Source organism: Carica papaya, chromosome 2, assembly GCF_054855325.1.
Source record: "Carica papaya isolate Zhongbai chromosome 2, ASM5485532v1, whole genome shotgun sequence".
NCBI classification, from domain to species: domain Eukaryota; kingdom Viridiplantae; phylum Streptophyta; class Magnoliopsida; order Brassicales; family Caricaceae; genus Carica; species Carica papaya.
The window spans coordinates 27190468-27205906 of record NC_142310.1 but is presented as its reverse complement, the minus strand read 5'-3'; the positions used below and the strand labels follow the sequence as shown (position 1 = coordinate 27205906).

The 15439-nt window shown below is 31.7% G+C and overlaps 1 protein-coding gene across 1 annotated transcript; it reads left to right on the top strand.

Moving 5' to 3' along the window:
• Window positions 1-10094: 10094 nt before the first annotated feature.
• Window positions 10095-14331, top strand: LOC110825523 (uncharacterized). Its single transcript, XM_088212263.1, has 7 exons — window positions 10095-10346; window positions 10548-10665; window positions 10852-11517; window positions 11699-12235; window positions 12470-12791; window positions 13308-13624; window positions 14039-14331. The coding sequence occupies exons 1-7, from the start codon at window positions 10095-10097 to the stop codon at window positions 14329-14331; spliced, it is 2505 nt and encodes an 834-aa protein (XP_088068389.1).
• Window positions 14332-15439: the final 1108 nt, after the last annotated feature.

The following is a 15439-nucleotide window of genomic DNA, read 5'->3' as shown; positions in this document are numbered from 1 at the left end:
CGAATGAGGTTGAGAAGTCCCATACCAGAAAGAGGTTGGGAAGTGTTTGTTCACGTTCATACTAGACGAGATATTGAGATGGTGGTAAATTTGGCGCCCATTACTGGACGGGATATGAGAACGACCGGTTGATTAATAGAATGACTATTGGATTCACGTGTAGCAAGAACCCCTACAGACTCCCAGCGGCATCGGTAAATAAGTAAAAAGATAAGTTTGATTATTGTTATTCTTTTAAAGTATATAATGTATTGTTATATTGATTATTTCCTTCATAAGGAGTATTTGAAAACTTAAAAGGTGAGTACAAAATTAATGTTTTCAAGTTAAATAAATTTACTTAAAAAGAAAAATAGTTTTATTAGTTATTTTGCGATTTTTATCAACATTTAGTTTTTCGTATCGATAGTAAAATATTGATGTTCTTATTGGGCTCGTGTAGCTCATCCCCATTCATTAATCATTTCATATCAAAGCAACCAACATCTGGATCTTAAACAGTAAGAAAGTTAACAATTAGAGATTTTTTCCTGTTTTCTACCAATTGTGTAGTGGAGGTCAACCCATTAGGTCAGGTCTTCATTTTGCATTCTTCTTTCTTTTACGTTTTTAATTTTTTCGAAAGATATTTCTGTAATCTTATTAGATATTTTAATTAAACTGTGTAAGGAATATAAATAAATTCTTAATTGCTTTCGCTAATATCATATAGATTTTAATATTATTATTCGTTTAAATTTTGACTCGTTACAATATCAATAGGAATGCTAATGGTAGGTCACCAATGTCAACATGCATACTCAATTATTTTGGTCAATAACTGAACAAACTAAAGTATTTCGATCATTCGGTTTCAATTATCATCCAAAATTGTCCGGTTTTGTTTAATTATTTTTAATAAGTCGATTTTTTAAATAAAATTTTTTTAAAATCGAAATTAGTTGAGGCGATCATTATCACACGGCCATGAATATCTCCCATACACATACTTCAAGGTTTATACTAAATTTTTCCTTGATTTAAAAAAAAAAAAAAAAAAAAAAAGAACCCAATAAGTCAATTATCTCATGTTGTAAAATTTACAATGTAAATAAACACAAGATAGCATAGAGAATATTTCATAACAATATAAATAAAAAAACTGAAAACTAAATTTTGTTCAATTTATAAATTATTGTATAATCTGATGGACCCACCAAACCTTTTATTAGAAAGAAAGAAAAAAAAAAGAAGAGAACAAATCAGGTGTTTGTTTTTCTTCTTCAAAAAAGTGGTCAAAGACAGTTAGCTGCATGTTAGGTTATCAATTGGCAGACCACTCTCGGGATGTGTATGGCTTCTAAGCCTCATAATGGGCTCAGCAAAATTTCAAAGGATAATTTGGTTTAGCATGTGAAAATAATATTTTAGTTTTTAATTTTTATATTTACCTGGTAACACATGAAATATATAAGTCAGATATATATATATATATATGTGTGTGTGAATAAAGAAAGAAATGTAGGAAATAATTTCGATGTGGAAATTGGGTAAGATGTGATGTAGAGGTCCAGAGACAGAAGCTTATGATTTGGTTGTTGGCCATGCTTAACGGCCGAATCATGCATTGTGGTTTCTCCTATCGGGCGGGCCCTGAGTGTCTTTCTTTTCTACATACTATTCACTATTCCTTCCTCATGTGTCCTTTTTGCCTTTCTTTTATTTGTTTTGTTTTGTTTTTTTTTTTTTGTTTTTAAGAAATCTATTTTACATAAAAATAAAAAATAATGATTAAATTAAAGTCTAATAATTTTAAGGAAATTACTCTTTTAAGAAGAAAATTTTATCATTTTCTTCAATTTTAGGTAAAGATTGTTTGACTTTTGACTTTGACTAACAATTGTCTTTCTAATCAACACCTTCCTGCATGCATGAGTGTAATTTTAATATTAATTATAAATATTTAGAATAGTATCTGGTATATTACTATTTTATTACATGTCATTTCACCATTTTCAAAGCTTTAATTTTCTTAACAACAATCTTTTTATCTCGTTAGCTTAGGATTGCATTAAATAAACGTCATAAATCCAAATATTCTTCGTGATAAGAAGTTTTTGTATATTACTTCTCCTGTACTTAATTATATATTCTTTTTAGTTACCCCTCCTTACCTTTTATTGGAAACATCCAAAGACCAATTTTCCTTCTCATGTTTGACATAAACCAGCAGCATGAACTAATTTTTTTTATTACTGAGTAACTAGGAGCAAGTTTCATCTGAATTATTATTTAATCAAACAAACAATTAATATATAATTGAATTAATATTTGTGACTTTAAAAAATTTGTAATTTGTACATTTTTAAGTGGTGAAAAGTTTTAGTGTTTATTAAGTACAAAATGAAAATTGATTAAAATAAAATTAGAAGGAAAAAAGAAAAAGAGATGGGGATATTCTTTGCTTAAACAAGGTAAAGAAAATGAGAGTGAGAAATCTAAAAGGGGATGTGTAGAAGAGAGTCCACAAAGCCCAAAAGTCAAAGTCATGATGGCATTTGCAACCTCCAAACATATATATATATATATGTAAATATAAAATAAATCATGATCAAAATGATTAAAGACGTTCCTACTTGTTCCCTCTTCACTTCATTTCATAATTTAGGTCTACATTTTGCTTTTTAATTTATTCGTATTACACGTGCATTTCAAACCAAACACTACTCAATTAAATCTTGTCTCATTATAGATTAATTCTTCACAAAATCAAATCATAATTTTAATTTCTTTTTTTTATTTATATTTATGTTTTGATATATATACACATATACATATATATAGAGAGAGAGAGAGAGAGAGGGTAATATATCTTTCATTATTTTTTTAAAGAAACATTTGTAATATATTTTTATTATACATGTGATCACAACTACATATATATTTATAAAAAAAAATAATTAATTAAAATAATATCGAAAGACATAGTAGACCCAATGAAAGTAAATTATTTATACTTATATTATAAAATCTTAATTTGTTATGTGGTTGACTTAAAATTTAATCTCGGGTGATTATTGAAATAATATTTATTAAATTAAATCACTTTTTGAATATGATAAAATTAAAGGATAAGCTATCTTACCACATCACTATAAAACTTGGGTAAAAATTAATTTTAAAATTTAAAAAGTTAAATAATTATACCAAAGTGTATGAACAAATTTAGTGGTTATTCAACATAATTTGGCATTATTCGATGGCACACAAACAAAAGTATTAGTCGACAATTTTTTTTTTTGAAAAAAGTAGACAAGCAACTCAATCTTATCGAATCCTTCTCCTAATTGCTTAATATCAAAACAATGTATCTATATATGTATATACATACACACACACACACACGCACGTACATAATTAAGCATGTAATTTAAACACTAATCACTTTTTTAGTGGGTACATTAATAGATACCCAACATAAATTTTTTTGCTTGACCAACAAGTCACCCACTCTAAATCATGGTACCTTCCAATAAAATTTATTCCCTCCATCAACACATATCATTTATATTATATTATATTATATTAAATAAAAGAAGCACTAAATACCCTCCCTCCTCCGTGAAAAGTAATGTTGATTAATTAAGTTAATTAGAGCTTTTAATTTTGCAGCAGGTCAGTGTCAGTACATATCATCAAATATATTTTGTTCATGTCATGCTGCAGGCAGGATCTACGTCTGCGATCACCACAAAATCTTACTGACACTAACTTCTGAGTACTATTTATTATTATTTGGATCGCAGAATCAATTTCATAATTAATTAAATACTAATCCTATTTTATAAATCTTTTAAGGGATTTATAAATGGGAATTATTTGAATTGATTGTATATGCCGTCAGCAATAATATTTAATTAATTTTAATTTTTAATGACAATTAATAATAATAATATTTGGTGGTTAGTGATTTATGGTTGAATAAATTGGTGAATTAGCCAATTAAATTATTAGCATGTACATAGTCGTCACCAAATCCAACAAAAGAAATGGCATGACATACCCAACATTTACTTTTGCTTTGTTTTGTCGTTTCTGGTTTTTAATTTTTTATTGTAATTAATTTATTAGCCTCTTTTTTTTTTTTTTTTTTTTTTTTTTTTTGGGTTTTTATTTTTTTTTTTGAATTTTAAATTATATATACATACATATATATATATATATATACACATATATGTATTTGTTTGTTAATTTATGAGTCTTCCACCATTGGGGTCAACATTCATCATCCTTTTTTCTTCATGGTAAATTAATTCGTACGGACATAGGAACCACGTTGGTCGTTTGGTTCATCTAAAGGACAACAACATCTATTCTTTCATTAAAAGAAACAAATATATATATACACACACATAAAGAAAGTAAAAAATTAATTGATAAATTGTTAAACTATTTACGAGTAGAATTATTAAATTGATGATAGGTTAATGTAATTGTAGAAATGGGAATTCATTATTTTACTTAAAATTACTATTTTATTGAATAATTAATATGAAATTAATGATAAGATAAATTTATTAATTAATCTGTGATAAGTGTACTTAGATTGAATAAAATCATTATATCTAATTTTCTTAATTAAATTAAAATTAACCATTTAATCCAATTATAAAAGAATGGTTTTATTTAAGGGAGCATGTCTCCGTCAAATTCAACTTCAGTTTTTCTTTCGTTACATCACATTTAACCATAGATATCTAGCCACTTATATATAAAATGGTCATTTATTAATTAAATATTTGGTACATTTATATATTTTTATGATGCTATAGATTTAAGTCAATTTTCGTATTTTGTCGATACCATATTTGTAACGATACAGAATTTAAAATGAGATAAATTATAAATTGAATACAGAAGTGAAATAATAAAGTTAGAGTTCACATTATTTACACAATAATTTAAAATATCTAATAGAACTACGAGAATGACTATTCTAAAAGAATTAACGAAAAATCAAAGAAATAAATAGAAAGTAAAAAACTAGACATCCTATTCGCAACCCTCTTGTGAATAGGGATTTGTATCTTGGTCGTTTTAATATGAAATGGTTAATGAAAGAGTGAGTTATACTAACCCAGTAAAAATGTCACATTACTCACCGATACAGAAATAAAGGTTAGTAAAAATTATAAAAATAATTAATGAAACTCTTAATTTAAGTAAATTCATTTATTATAAATAAAATCATTTACCACATACTTACCGTAATGAGATTTTCAAAACCGGCATATAAAGACAATAACATAACCCATATCATAATCTCATATTCAATCAGTCGAAACAACAACTTTTTCTTTTATCTGCCTACTAGTATCAATGGGGGTCTATAGAGATATCCCCACTATGCGTGAACTTTTATTCAACATTTTCAACTAACGGACCGTCTCTATACTCTGTTCGGTATGAGTATAAAAAAATATAATCCTTCAATACCCCGTACGTTATGAGGGTGAAACATGCCGTCTCCATATCCCGTCTGGTATGAGCATCAAAAGACCAATCCTCGATACTCCGTCCGGTATGAGGCAATGTTCGGGGTAGGGTTCCCTATGTGCCCCGTCCATCCTCTATCTCTCAAGATATCAAGTAAAGCTCCATTCATCCATTTACTTAATCAAGAAATTTTTCATTTATATTTAATTTTTAGATTCATAATTTAACTATAAATCATGCAAAACAAGCAATACATACATTAAGAAAATACAACCGAATCATCTTACCAATTTTAATGTATTATCATGCATTCAAAACTATAGAATCAAACATTCAGTTTAAATATGACAAACAGTAATAAATAACTGATTTCGGCTCCATTAGTAACTTATAATTAATTATAAATATTTTTTAAATTATGTAAAATACTGTATTATTTATAGTTAAACTTCAATTCCATAACAGAGAATAAGGTGAGGGACTCTTATCCAAATTGGTGTCCAAAATGTTAAACTTTTAGTTGCACCTACTGGCAGTCCCCGAGTTCTCTGAATTTTCTTTTGAAGATTAAAACACGCTTTAAGTATCTAAAAATATCCAAAATTGATATTAAAAACCTTTTCCAACTAATTTCAGAATTCCAGCACGGCGCTGCCGCCGTGCTCCGGCGACGGCATCGCCGTCTGTGGTGGCAGTTTGCATTGAATTGGCTATTTTTGATCGGTTTTATACTCATTCAAGCGAAAAAATACGTTAAGGGGTCTCAGTTGACAGAAACAAGTCGAAAACAAAATTCACCGGCGGCGAAATTTTTCGGTGCGGCGGCTTCACCGACTCACCTTTGGGATTGAGTATTTTTCTTCGGTCAACCTGTAAAAAAAGGAATGGTGATTACAATGGTAAAAAAATCGTACGAAATGGAAATCAGGAGAGGGTTCATCGTACGCAATTTTTCATTTTTTTCGCGACAGTACCGTCGAACTTTACCCCTAGTTTCTATCGATTCTTTGGCTCTGATTTGGTCATAGGGGTGTTTAAAATAAAATTTCGAGCGACTGAGATAATTTTTTACCTTTTTTGGCTGTCGGAGGTAACTCTAGGGCAGCAGCAGTCGGCGGTCGACTCCCTTCCCGGCGACTGATCTTTTTTCTCCGGCAGCCGGGGGGGAAGGCTGGCGGTTAGGGTTAGGATTTGGTGTGAAGTGAGATCTTTATATCCGCATTTCTTTAATCTAGACCGTGCTTCGCGTTTGATCTCAATCGTCCAATTGCGTTAAATGAGAAAATGATGCTGGACCGTTCATTGCGATTTGATCTGGACGGTACGATCGCGTTTAAGGAGTGAATCTGAATCGTTCATTACGTTTATTGCAACCATCCAATCGTGTCTGAAGAGGGAACGGATCTGTACCGTCCACACGCGTAGAAACAAATCTGCATCGTTCGATCGCAGGCACACGGATCTCCAGCGTGGCCTCCCACATGGCACCACGTCAGTATGCCTTGCCACGCGGCGTGCTCCGATTCGTCGGGGCTGTTGACTGGGCGGTCTTACGTGGTACATTTTTCTTAAATTATATTTTGACCCTCCAGTTTTTGTTTTTTCTTTCAAAAATGCCACCAGAACACAATTTTTCACCCATTTTTTTCAAAATTATTTTTAATTTCATCATCCACCTATTTTTACGTAAATTTTACATTAAATAAAAATTCATAAATTAAAAAATTATAATTTATACATTAATTTTAAATTTTTTAAAATTAATTCAGGGTATTACAATATTAGGAAGTTGTAATATTGTTGGTTATGTTGTTATTATTATACAAATATGGTTTAATTATCGACATGTATAATTTTTATGTAAAAATAAAATAAGAATACCCTATTCCTCACAAATTTTCCTTCCAAACCAAAGTAAGAGCAAGCCTCATGTATTGCCATTTGCACTATTAAGCAAACAAATGATCAAGCTCCTCTTTGCGCCCAAGCATCGAATCAATCAAATCCAACTTGCAATAAAGAAATATGCTAAGTCTCGCTACAGTTATCATAGAGCCTTTAAGATCTCTAATACACTCAATAAATCAGAATCAATTTTTCTATCAAAATTATCATAAATTATTCTTGATTAAGTTATTACAATGCTTTAATTGTTTCTTTACCAAATGCTTACACCTAAAAAATCTACCATAAATTTAATATTATTCAAGATCAAACGATTCTTCATTCAAAACAAAAGTATATTTTAAGAGATGAAATAAGAAGAATATTATTTATGAAAAAAGACTAAAAATACATAATACATAATTTATCATTATAAACTTTTGACAAACCAAATGAGATTAATTTCCTTCTCAACCTTTTCTTCTTCAATGGACAATTAAATGACTTGAGATTTACTATCTCAATTAAGTTATAATGACTCAATCACTTGGGTAGAGTGGAAGAGACTTAAGCCCTTGGAAGATATATATTGAAGAAATACTTGCATAATATTTAACCATGATTGTTAAAATAATAATTACAACATATATCTCCAAGATTAAACTATTACAATAGTTTCTTATTCATACCTCATATAATTGAGGTATGAATAAGAGACTTAATGATAGCGATCAAATGCACAAAAGCTCAAATATTACTAATCAGGAAGCTCAAGTTTGTGAAGATGATAATTTAATCAACATTGCTGGTCCAATGGCACGTTCAAGAAGAAAGAAAATGCAAGAAGCCTTGAAGAATTTGATTAGCACAAGTCTTTCACTAGAATGCTCTAAAGCCCACAATGCGAAGTCCAGAATTATGAATTTCATGACTATTTCAGATCATGGGCCAATAAGGGATAATGGATCATATTAGACTGATCAAGACAATCATTTTGGCCCATAATATGGCCTAAAATTCGTGCAAAAGCATGGCTGGTTCAAGACTACACTCTTTTATCAATTATAGTCAACAATAATGGTTTGACTTTGAAGTTAAAGGACATCAATAAATCTGATCCTTTATGAACAAGATTGGAGTCTTCAAAAGCATTAAAACTCTTCATTGGATGATGAAAAATCAGCATGGAGTAAAGAGAAGTCAGCTTGGGAAAAATGAATTCAAAAAAGACTAAAATCCCAAGTCATTAATTAGTCTTGAATTCTCTTTTTTTTATTAATTTCTATTTTCAAAGCTGATTTTAAGTAATTTACTTTTAAATTTCGCGCTTCCTATGACCTATAAATAGGGGTGCATTCTACTTGTAGAAAGGATGAAAATTACGTACTTGTTAAGGATTTTCCTTAATTTGCTAGCTAGTTTGGGTCTTGCAAGTTGCTTGCAAAACTTATTAGGTTTATCAACTAGGATTCTTTCTCTTATGTGATTCAAGGGTGATAGGTTTAATATACCTATTATTGTTGGGTTCATTAAATTTAGGGTGGGTAACAGTAGTTCAATTTTTTTACCTTTTTTTGTGATTCAAAGGTGGTAGGTTTAATATACCTACTGTTGTTGGGTTCAAATAGGTTGGGTTGGGTTGATTAGAAGATTTCCATAATTCTTTCTTTTGATGTAATTCAAAGGTGTTGACTTTGATATTCTCAATGTTTTTGAGTTCATCCAAGATTGAAGATTGGCTGAACTAGATCATCAAGGAATGATCTTAGTCAATGGATAACCGTTGCTATCATTTTATCTTAATCAACGGGTAATCGTTGCTTATCATTTTTGGTATCAGAGCTAAGTTTTTCTTGATTCATTTGATCAAAAATAGCCATGAAAAAAATAATGATTCATTTGATCTTTGGCAGTACTAACATCATTTGTTTTGAAGGTTTCATCATTGGAAAAATAAAGAGTTATAAAAATTTTCAACACCTTTGAATCGATTCTTCCTTTCTTTGTTTCTTTCTTTTTTTTTCTTTCATTCTTCTTGATTTTCCTTGTTCACTTTGTCCTTTTTTTTATAGTTGTTTTTGCTTAATAAGTGCTGTTTTAGCATTTGTAAGACTTGAACGAATTTTTAAAGGCTTACAACAAGGAAAAGAGTGGTAAGAAACGAGTGAATCTATCCCCCACTATATTAAGCTGAGAGTTACATTTGGGGAGTTACATTTTAAAAAGGGAAACAAGGGTGTGAGGATTTAAACTTTTCATTTCCTATGGATACAACAGAAACGGAGGCACCACAAGAAAGCTTTGAACAAAAGGCTTGGAGACAACAATTGTTGAGACAATTCAATCAAACAATAGAGATGGTGATTGAGCGCTTGGATCAACTCGAAGCAAATTTACAAAGAAATGCAAGTAGGCGTGAATCTGATGAAGAGGTTCAATCCGAAAAATCATAAAGAAGGAGGAGATGGAATAGAGGTAGAGTTGATGATAATATCAAAAGCATCAAAATGACCATTCATACATTTCAAGGTAGAAATGATCCCGAATCATACTTGGAGTGGGAAGCAAAGGTGGAAAAAGTCTTTTCAATCCACAACTACTCGGAAGAAAAAAAGGTAAAACTTGCATTTCTTAAATTTTAAGGTTATGCACTAACTTGGTGAGATAAGTTGAATGTCTCTAGAAGGAGAAATAGGGAATGACCTATTGGAACTGGGGAAGACATGAAGGCAGTAATGAAGAAGAGATTTGTGCCCCCTCATTACTATAGAGACTTATTCAATAAGTTACAAGGTATAACTCAAGGATCAAGGAGTGTGGATGAGTACTATCAAGAGTTAGACATGGCTATGACCAGAGCCAATATTGAAAAAGATCCTGAGGCTACTATGGCACGTTTCTTAGGTGGTTTGAAAAGGGAGATTGCTGATGTTGTTGAATTGCAGCACTACATGGATTTGGAGGAAATGCTTCATATGGTTGAGAAGGTAGAAAAACAATTAAAAAGGAAGAGTGGTTCAAGTAAGTTTTCTTCTACTCAATCATCTTGAAAAGGAAATAATGTGAATAAAAAGGATGATGTGAAGAAGGCATAATCTAAGAAATTTGAGCCAAAGAGTTTTTCAAAGGGTGATTCAAGTAAGAGCTCTTCTATTTTTAAACTCACATGTTTTAAATGTTTGGGAAAGGGGCATATTGCTTCTCAATGTCCTAATTCCAGAACTATGGTTATGTTTGATGATGGATCTTATGTGAGTCAAAGTGAAGGGGAAGATGAAAAGAAAGCCAATTCATGTGAAGATGAAGGTGATCAATGTGAATTCAGTGGTGATGAAGTTCTTGTTACTATGAGGGCTTTGAATATGCAAGTTTAAGAAGAAGAGGCCCAAAGGCACAACATATTCCATGCAAGATGCAAAGTGTAAGATAAGGTATGCATGCTTATAGTTGATGGTGGAAGTTGTATTAATTGTATAAACACTTATCTTGTAGACAAGCTGGAGTTGCCAATGATCAAGCATTCTACACCATACCACTTGCAATGGCTCAATGATAGTAGAGAAATAAGGGTGAATCGGCAAGCTATGGTAAAATTTTTCATTGGTAAATATGAGGATGAAGTTCTTTGTGATGTAGTACCAATGAGTGCAGGTCATATTCTACTTGGACGGCCATGGGAATTTGATCGTGAAGCCAATCATGAAGTCAGATCCAACAAGTACCAAATTGTTCACAAACAAAAGGTTTATACCCTTGTACCTTTGACACCCCAGCAAGTACATAAAGATCACATGATAATGAAGAAAAAAAGGCTTGAATATGAAAGCGAGCTAAAAAAACCTCCGGAGTGTGTTAAGAAAACGCCAAAAAACAAGAGAAAAAAAATTCTAGAATATGAAAGTGAGCTGAAAAAGTCTATGGAGTGTGTTGAGAAAAAGCTAAAAGCAAGTGAGAAAAAAGGCTCTTTCTTTGCTAGCATGAGAGATGTAGATAGGGCCATGAATTCTCACAAACCTGTGATTATGCATTTGTACCATGAAACTTGTTTGGTTACTAATGATTTACCTAACGATTTGCCTTTAGAAATTGTTGGTGTTTTGAATGATTTTGCAGATGTGCTACCCGAGGAAGTGCCTGATGGATTACCTCCAATTCGAGGTATTGAATATTAAATTGATTTCTAGCCCGGTGCAACTATTCCAAACTGTTCAGCATATCGAGCAAATCTGGAGGAAATAAAAGAACTCCAAAGGAAAGTTGATGAATTGTTATCTAAAGGAAAAATCCATGAGTCTCTAAGTCCTTGTGCTATTCCTGTGATTTTGGTTCCAAAAAAAAGATGGTACATGGCGCATGTGCATTGACTATAGGGCTGTTAATAAAATGACCATTAAGTATCGTCATCCAATTCCTAGATTAGATGATATGCTTGATGAGTTACATGGTGCATGCATTTTTACAAAGATTGATTTGAAATCTGGATATCATCAAATTAGATTAAAAGAAGGTGATGAATGGAAGACGGCCTTCAAAACAAAATTTGGTCTTTATGAGTGGCTTGTTATGCCCTTTGGTTTAAGTAATGCCCCCAGCACTTTCATGAGATTGATGAATCATGTTTTGAGGCGTTTCATTGGAAAATTTGTGGTTGTTTATTTTAATGATATTCTTATTTATAGCAAGAATATGAGTGATCATATTAAGCATCTTAAGTTTATTCTTGCTACCTTGCGTGAAAAAAAGTTGTATGCTAATTTGAAGAAATGTATTTTTTGTGTGGAAGAAGTAATCTTCCTTGGTTATGTGGTAAGTGCTAATGGTTTGAGAGTTGATGAAGTAAAGATTGAGGCTATTCTTGATTGGCTAATTCAAACAAGTGTGACTGAGGTAAGATCTTTCCATGGGCTTACTAGTTTTTATCGAAGGTTTGTTAAAGATTTTTCAACAAAAGCGGCCCCTCTTAATGAGTTGGTAAAAAAGAATATAAAGTTTGAATGAGGTAATTCACAACAAAAAGCTTTTGATCAATTGAAACATGATTTGACTAATGCAACCATTCTAGCTTTGCCTAATTTTTTTGAAACTTTTGAAGTTGAATGTGACGCTTCAGGAATTGGAATAGGTGCTGCTTTGCTTCAAGAAGGCCGACCACTTGCTTACTTTAGTAAAAAGTTGAAAGGAGCTCATTTGAATTATCCAACTTATGATAAGGAGCTTTATGTCGTTGTGAGGGCATTGGAAACATGGCAGCATTACCTCATGCAAAAAGAGTTTGTGATCCATACTGACCATGAATCTCTCAAGTATCTTAGGGGACAAAAGAATTTGCATAAGAGGCATGCTAAGTGGATAGCATTCATTGAGACTTTTCCCTATGTTGTGAAGTACAAGAAGGGTAAGGAAAACATTGTTTTTGATGCACTCTCCCGAAGGTACACACTTTTTGTTACTTTAGATGCAAAAATCATGGGATTTGAGTACATTAAAGAATTGTATGCTAATGATTCTGATTTTTCTCAAATTTTTGAAACATGTGAAAATTGAGCTTTTAACAAGTTCTACAAAAATAATGGTTTCTTATTTAGAGAAAATAGATTGTGTGTCCCACATTTTTCTTTAAGGGAGTTACTTGTGCGAGAGGCACATAATGGTGGATTAATGGGACATTTTGGAATTTGTAAAACTTTTGATGTCTTGAATGAACATTTCTACTAGCCACACATGAAAAGAGACCTTGAAAAACTTTATGGAGGATGTATTGAGTGCAAACGAGCAAAATCCAAGTCCCTTCCTCACGGACTTTACACTCCAATGCCTATACCTCAATCACCTTGGATTTACATATCCATGTATTTCATTATAGGGCTGCCTAGATCATAACGAGGTATGGATAGTATTTTTGTTATGGTTGATCATTTTTCTAAAATGGCTCATTTTATTCCTTGTAGAAAATCGGATGATGCAAAGCATGATGCCAATTTGTTCTTTAGAGAAATGGTTCGACTACATGGGGTTCCTAGAAGCATAGTGTACGATAGAGATGTCAAATTCTTGAGTTACTTTTGGAAGACACTTTGGGAAAAATTGGGAACCAAATTGTTGGTTTCAACCACAAGTCATCCTCAAACAGATGGACAAACGGAGGTGACAAATCGAACTCTTGGTACACTCCTAAGGGCAATCCTCAAAAAGAATCTCAAGAGTTGGGAGGATTGTGTACCAATTGCTGAATTTGCATATAACCAAACTTTGCATTCATCCATAGGTTTATCTCCTTTTGAAATTGTTTATAGTTTTAATCCACTAACTCCTTTAGATCTTTCTCCTCTGCCCATAAAGGAATATTTGAATCTAGATAGGGTTAAGAAGGCTGAGATAGTCAAGAGCTTGCATAAAAAAGTTTAGGAACGTTTGAAGCACAAAAGTGAGCTAGTTGCTACAAGGATCAATCGTGGATGAAAGGAAGTTGTCTTTGAACCCGGAGATTGGGTTTGGGTTCATATAAGGAAGGAAAGATTTCCCAACAAAAGACAGACAAAGTTACACCCTAGTGGAGATGGTCCATTCCAAGTCTTTCAAAGAATCAACAATAATGCCTACAAGTTAGACTTGCTCGGTGAGTTTGGAATTAGTAATACTTTCAATGTTTCTAATCTCTCTCCATTTGAAAATAATGCAGGACATGATTCGAGGTCGAATCTTTTTAAGAGGGAGGGAACTGATAGCGATCAAATGCACAAAAGCTCAAATATTGCTAATAAGGAAACTCAAGTTTGTGAAGATGATAATTTGATCAACATTGCTAGTCCAATGACACGTTCAAGAAGAAAAAAAATGCAAGAAGCCTTGAACAATTTGATTAGCACAAGTCTTTCACTAGAATGCTCCAAAGCCCACAATGCGAAGTCCAGAATTATGAATTTCATGAACATTTCAGATCATGGGCCAATAAGGGATAATGGATCATATTAGACTGATCAAGACAATCATTTTGGCCCATAATATAGCCTAAAATTCGTGCAAAAGTATGGCAGGTTCAAGGCTACACTCTTTTATCAATTCTAGTCAACAATAATGGTTTGACTTTGAAGTTGAAGGACATCAATAAATCTGATCATTTATGAACAAGATTGGAGTCTTCAAAAGCATTAAAACTCTTCATTGGATGATGAAAAATCAGCATGGAGTAAAGAGAAGTTAGTCTGGGTACAATGCATTCAAAGAAGACTAGAATCCAAAGTCATTAATTAATCTTGAATTCTGTTTTTTTATTAGTTTCTATTTTCAAAGTTAATTTTAAGTAATTTACTTTTGAATTTCGTGCTTCCTATGACCTATAAATAGGGGTGCATTCTACTTGTAGAAAGGATGAAAATTACGTACTTGTTAAGGGTTTTCCTTAATTTGCTAGTCTCTTTGAGCTAGTTTGGGTCTTCTAAGTTGCTTGCAAAACTTATTAGGTTTATCAACTAGGATTCTTCCTCCTAGTTGTGGCACCTTAGCCTTTCTTCTTTCTCTTCTGTGATTCAAAGGTGATAAGTTTAATATACCTATTATTGTTGGGCTCATTAGATTTAGGGGTAGGTAACAATAGTTCAATTTTTCTACCTTTTTTTTGTGATTCAAAGGTGGTAGGTTTAATATACCTACTGTTGTTGGGTTCAAATAGGTTGGGTTGGGTTGCTTAGAAGATTTTCATAATTCTTTCTTTTGGTGTAATTCAAATGTGTTAAGTTTGATATGCTCAATGTTTTTGAGTTCATCCAAGATTGAAGATTGGCTGAACTAGATCATCAAGGAACGATCTTAATCAACGGGTAACCGTTGCTATCATTTTATCTTAATCAACGGGTAATCGTTGCTTATCATTTTGGGTATCAGAGCTAAGTTTTTCTTGATTCATTTGATCAAAATACTTGCATAATATTTAACCATGATTGTTAAAATAATATTTAACCATGATTGTTAAAATAATAATTACAGCATATATCTCCAAGATTAAACTATTATAATAGTTTCTAATTCATACCTCATATAATTGATTTGTTTAGAGAATAATTCGACTACATAATTTTTATAA

Coding starts and splice junctions, on each gene's coding strand:
- LOC110825523 (XM_088212263.1), top strand. CDS start 10,095: ATGAAGAAGAGATTTGTGCCCCCTCATTACTATAGAGACTTATTCAAT. Junction 10,347..10,547: donor TGCTTCATATGGTTGAGAAG/GTAGAAAAACAA, acceptor TGTTTGGGAAAG/GGGCATATTGCTTCTCAATG. Junction 12,236..12,469: donor TGATTGGCTAATTCAAACAA/GTGTGACTGAGG, acceptor GTGACGCTTCAG/GAATTGGAATAGGTGCTGCT.